We start from the raw sequence: 5,897 nt of genomic DNA, 5'->3' as shown, positions 1-5,897 counted from the left end.
ACTTCATATTTGAGATTCTTCAAAGCAGCCACACTTTGCCTTGATGACAGCTTTCCACACTCTTGGCATTCTCTCAACCAGCTTCACCTGGAATGATTTTCCAACCGCCTTGAAGAAGTTCCCACATTGTCTGTATTGTGTGTATTCTTGTGAAATTGTTAGATATTACAATGTTGGAGCTAGAAACACAAGCACTTCGCTACACCCACAATAACATAAGTTAAACATTGGTAAAAGATCAAGTCCATATTATGGCAAGAACAACTCAAATAAGCAAATAGAAACGACAGTCCATCATTACTTTAAGACATGAAAGTCAGTCAGTCCTGGAAAATGTTAAGAACTTTCCAAATTTCTTCAAGTGCAGTCACAAAAACCATAAACACTATGATGAAACTGGTTCTCATGAGGGCGGCAGGGTAGCCTAGTGGTTAGAGCGTTGGACTAGTGACCGGAAGGTTGCAAGTTCAAATCCCCTAGCTGACAAGGTACAAATCTGTTGTTCTGCCCCTGAACAGGCAGTTAACCCACTGTTCCTAGGCTGTCATTGAAAATAAGAATTTGTTCTAGTTATCCTGTTCTAAGCTATCCTCTGCTGCAAGGATAGCTCATTAGAGTTACCAGACTCAAAAATTGCATCCCAAGTCAATTCTTCACAGAATTAACAGTAATAGACACATCTCATGGGCAATTGCTGCAAAGAAGCCACTACTAAAGGACACCAATAATAAGAAGAGGCTTGCTTGATCCAAGAAACACAAGCAATGGACATCATGGGTGGAAATCTGTCCTTTGCTCTAAATAGTCCAAATTTGACATTGTTGGTTCCAAGGGGCAGAGTAGGTGTATGGATGATCTCCGCATATGTGGTTCCCACAGTGAAGCATGGAGGAGGTGTGATGGTCTGGGGGTACTTTGCTGGTGACACTGTCTGTGATTTATTTAGAATTCAAGGTACACTTACCCAGCATGGCTACTACAGAATTCTGTCATCCCATCTGGTTTGCGCTTAGTGGGACTATCATTTGTTTTTCAACAGGACAATGACGCGAAACACACCTCCAGGCTGTGTAAGGGATATTTGACCAAAGAGAGTGCTGCGTTAGATGACCTGGCCTCCACAATCACCCGACCTCAACCCAATTGAGATGGATTGAGATGAGTTGGACCACAGAGTGAAGGAAAAGCAGCCAACAAGTGCTCAGCATATGTGAGAACTCCTTCAAAACTATTGGAAAAGCATTCCTCATGAAGCTGGCTGAGAGAATTCCAAGAGCGTGCAAAGCTGTCATCAAGGCAAAGGGGGGCTGGGCTGTTTGAACAAATCTTAAATATAATTTTTTGGGGGGATTTGTACTTTTGGTTATTACATGATTCCATATGTGTTATTTCATAGTTTTGATGGCTTCACTATTATTCAACAATATAGAGAATAGTAAGTATTAAAAAACTTCAAAGAGTAGCTGTGTCCAAACTTTTGACTGGTACTGTATAACACCGTCGCCTACACTGACTATAAAAAACATTAAGAACACCTGCTCTTTTCATGACATAGGCTGACCAGGTAAATCCAAGTGAAAGCTATGATCCCGTATTGATGTCACTTGTTATATCCAGTTTAATCACTGTAGATGAAGGGGAGGAGACAGGTTTTTAAAAAATGTAAGCCTTGAGACAATTGAGACATGGATTGTGTAGGTGCACCATTCAGAGGGTGAATGGGCAAGACAACATTTTGAAGTGCCTTTGAAGGGGGAATATTATGTAGCAGGTGACAGGCGCACCGGTTTGAATGTGTCAAGAACTGCTATGCTGCCGGGTTTTTCATGCTCAACAGTTTCTGACGAATAGAGGATGTTCTGAGGGCAAAAGGGGCAGAGTGCAACTCAATATCAGGAAGGTGTTCCTAATGTTCGGTATGTGTATACAGTGCCTTGCGAAAGTATTCGGACCCCTTGAACTCTGCGACCTTTTGCCACATTTCAGGCTTCAAACATAAAGATATAAAACTGTATTTTTTTGTGAAGAATCAACAACAAGTGGGACAAATAATAACAAATAATTTTGCAAGCCCAATTTTTCAGTTTTTGATTTGTTAAAAAAGTTTGAAATATCCAATAAATGTTGTTCCACTTCATGATTGTGTCCCACTTGTTGTTGATTCTTCACAAAAAAATACAGTTTTATATCTTTATGTTTGAAGCCTGAAATGTGGCAAAAGGTCGCAAAGTTCAAGGGGGCCGAATACTTTCGCAAGGCACTGTATGTTGTTTGCTGGAGGTTCATCAGGTCAATGTTTACATTATGCCTACCCTTCATAAATTATATATTTTTATGGCCACCACAACAAAGTCTCTTTGTCTAACAATGGATTTATCGCCTAAAATAAAACTAGACCCTGTAGCAAAAGCATTCATAACATCACTCCAAATGGAGGAAAGAACCTTGCTTATCCTGGAAACAAGTGCTAACATCTCATAGGATAAGCCTATAATAGCCATTCCCAAATAAAACAACCCATTTGTGAGGAGGAGCAAGATAACAATTATATGAATCAACACATTGGTTCTGAAACACAGATTTTATTCAAACAAACAATTAAAAATAGTTTATCTGCCAGAATACATAAAGCACAGTCGAAAGCAGAATTGCATACAATCTCTAGAACATTCATTCATGTGTTATTTCGGGAAAAATCCAAATGATCGATAAAGACATCAGCATGATTGTTGTTAAAGTTATAATAATTTTTATTTACATTTTTTGGGATTGGCGGGTTAAGCCATGGCGCATAAAATGACATAACATTTTTATATTGAAACTAAAGAGATGCGATGTAGTATAAGCAGTAAAGGCCCGGTTGTAGATTAATTAACATGATGTAAAGGTTTTCCAGAAGAAGTTCTTGCATCCAGCCTTGCGTTCACGCGGCGCCAGTACTGGGCCAGCTGCACGCTCCAGCTCGAGACGCACATCCTCCTGCTCCACGCCACGAGACAGGTCATCTGACTCAATCGCCTCGTTCTCTGCTAGTGCAAGCTCTGAGAGCAGCTCTGCAAGTGTATACCTGGCAAGCTCCTGAAAATAGATCAAATAACATAACATTTTTATTTCTTCTCTTTTGTAAAGACTGAAAAATACACATTTTAGCAACAGGATCCATTGAAATAGAAACAAATCAACACGCCTTAATAAAATGTAGCCTACCCATTTAGGAAGGAAATCAGTGTTTGAATGTTGTTTTCTCTTCCCTCAATTTGCTAAAATATATGTAGGCTATTTGATCTGCATTATTTATATTTATTTAAGATGGCTGCAAATCTTTAAAATTACCTTTCCTACACTGTTACGCATGAACCGATCACTTAAACTGAGATGTAAAACAACTTTTTTTATTCCAACATGTGTTTCATTTTCTTTGAAGAAGACGTTTCATTAATAAACATTAACATTAAAACCCATTCCACTGTATGTTTTATCTATTCTTGTCAATTTGTGTTTGTAATTGACAACTACCTACAGCATGACCCCAAATTCCAGAGACATCTTTCGTTTTTATTTGATACATTTTCATTTTAAAGGTTGATTTAAAATATAGAACCATTCACATTTACATTTCATTAGTTGCTCTGATATCAGTCTTTCCACAATCCTCGGCACTTAATAAAATGCATGTCAATCTCTCCTGGCTCAACGTAGAGGATAGATTGATTTCATCACTACTTCTATTTGCGAGAAGTATTGATATGTTGAATGCACCGAGCTGTCTGTTTAAACTACTAGCACACAGCTCAGACACCCATGCATACTCCACAAGACATGCCACCAGTGGTATTTTCATAATCCCCAAGTCTAGAACAAACTATGGGAGGCGCACAGTCCTACATAGAGCTACGGCTACTTAGAGCAATGACTACATGGAACCCTATTTCACATCAAAAAACTCGTGCAAGCAGTAAAATCAGATTTAAAAACGGATTAAACTACACCTTATGGAACAGCAGGGACTATGAAGAGAGACACAGGCACAGACACGCATACACACATGATAACGTATACACACACATACACATGGATTTTGTGTTGTCGATATGTGGGAACACACTTAATATGTTATGGAATATGTTGTGAAATGTAATGTAATGTCTTTTAAATTGTATAACTGGCTTAATTTTGCTGGACCCCAAATATTTGTACAAATACAAATACTTAATTTCGTGGTCGCTTCGGCACCATGAAAATGCGCATCATGCTGTTCCCTGCATCTTGCTAATTAGATCGATTAATTTCCACATGCACCTGCAAGTAAAACCGCAGGGATAAATGTATGGCAACTGTTTAACCTTAAATCTGTATAATGTATAATCTCTATACTCTGGAAGTAAATCTACTTAAAATGTAGTATGCAGCTGTACCACCAGCTCTGAAAAATAGGATACTATGGTCACAGTAGCTGGCGAAGAACGAAAACGTATAAATCTGATTGAAGGTATTTACCTGTTTGCCTGCAGGTGCCATGAGTGACCGTTGAAGAAGCTGGCGAAGTTTGGCATCGGATGGAGCTGCAGAGACACTGCTGATGGCCAAGGCTAGGGAAAGCAGCGCTAGGGCGCACTGGACACGCGTCGAGAGCATCTTCTTTTGTGTATCGGGGTGGCAGAGGATGGATGAAGGCGGTTCAATTGGGCAGAAGATAGTCGAGATGGGGTTCTCTTCGGGTTATGCTGCTCCTTCTGTTGTTTTAGTGCACCCTCCGAACCTGTCTTTTAAACGGTTCGTCTGTGGTCAGGTGGTAAGGGGGGTTTCCTTCTGGCGCGTAACGTTTGAGTGATGATTCCAAGTGACAAAGTTTCCAACGATTAGAGAGTCGTGCGCATCCTTCGAGAAAAGGGAATTCAAGATCCTTTCATTTATTGAATATCGCCCGATTAGTGAAATATGGTTTACTTTGTAGAGACTTTCACTCCGTGTGGATCTTATTGAATTTCAACAAGTTCGTTTATTTTTGTTCGCCCAATGAAATGAACTCAATGCCCTGTAATGGAAAATCAACAACACATACATCATGAATAGGCTACAATGTGTCAAACTGGCCTCCACTTGAATGACTATAGGATTTCATGATGAGTCTGAACGTCACTTATGCCTGAAATGTTTTTATTCTTCATAAATACAGCTGTTGGAAATATCCAACATATTGTTTCTACATATAGGACATACAGTATATTTTTTCCAATTTAGAGGACTCTTAAAGTAATTCAAAACACTTCTCCTATGCGTATTTTCGCTCGCTACTTCACGTCATTGCGCATGCCTGCAATGATCCTTTTGCATTTACAACAATTAAAGTATTATCGAACAAAATATCAGTATGATGAGACAAATATGTCTACATTGGAATAAAGCAAGTGAAGCAGCAAATGGAATTCACTTAATCTTGTAGTTTTTTGTATTATTATAAAGGGGCATTTTATTTTAAAATGGATGTAATTCTTCTTCATTTCATTCATTCTTCGGCACACACAAGAAAATACTCATGTTGACCTGCAATGGATGTGGAGTGAGTTTCGTGGAAGAGTTCTGAATCCCAGTGGAATACTCAGAATAGCCTTCTATCCCATTAACTTCGAGCAATTAATATTGTAGTGCACATGCTTTCAAACGAAATATCCCTTTTGATAGTCACATACTGTCACCACTGTTTGTAATTTCGTGGCCTACATATACAAAGAGTTAATTAGACCAAATCCTGGTGTTATATTTGCTTTCCAGCCTTATGAGCTTCCCAATTTCTTGCCTGCACATGTAGAGTCGTAAGTGCGCAATAGTCTCTATTTATAGCGTTTACCTTCTAAGCCATTGTAATAAGACTTCTAAAGAAGACTGCTAAATAGCCA

The 5,897-nt window shown here is 39.0% G+C and overlaps 1 protein-coding gene across 1 annotated transcript; it reads right to left on the bottom strand.

The window, feature by feature from the left end:
* Nucleotides 1–2,562: 2,562 nt before the first annotated feature.
* LOC109906808 (somatostatin-1A) lies at nucleotides 2,563–4,764 on the bottom strand. Its single transcript, XM_020504653.2, has 2 exons — nucleotides 4,498–4,764; nucleotides 2,563–3,078 (listed from the first exon to the last, which is right to left on the bottom strand). The coding sequence occupies exons 1-2, from the start codon at nucleotides 4,633–4,635 to the stop codon at nucleotides 2,872–2,874; spliced, it is 345 nt and encodes a 114-aa protein (XP_020360242.1). The 5' UTR covers nucleotides 4,636–4,764; the 3' UTR covers nucleotides 2,563–2,871.
* Nucleotides 4,765–5,897: the final 1,133 nt, after the last annotated feature.

Source organism: Oncorhynchus kisutch, linkage group LG15, assembly GCF_002021735.2.
Source record: "Oncorhynchus kisutch isolate 150728-3 linkage group LG15, Okis_V2, whole genome shotgun sequence".
NCBI classification, from domain to species: Eukaryota; Metazoa; Chordata; class Actinopteri; order Salmoniformes; family Salmonidae; genus Oncorhynchus; species Oncorhynchus kisutch.
Note: the sequence above shows the minus strand (reverse complement) of the source record. Positions and strands in the feature narration are given on the sequence as shown.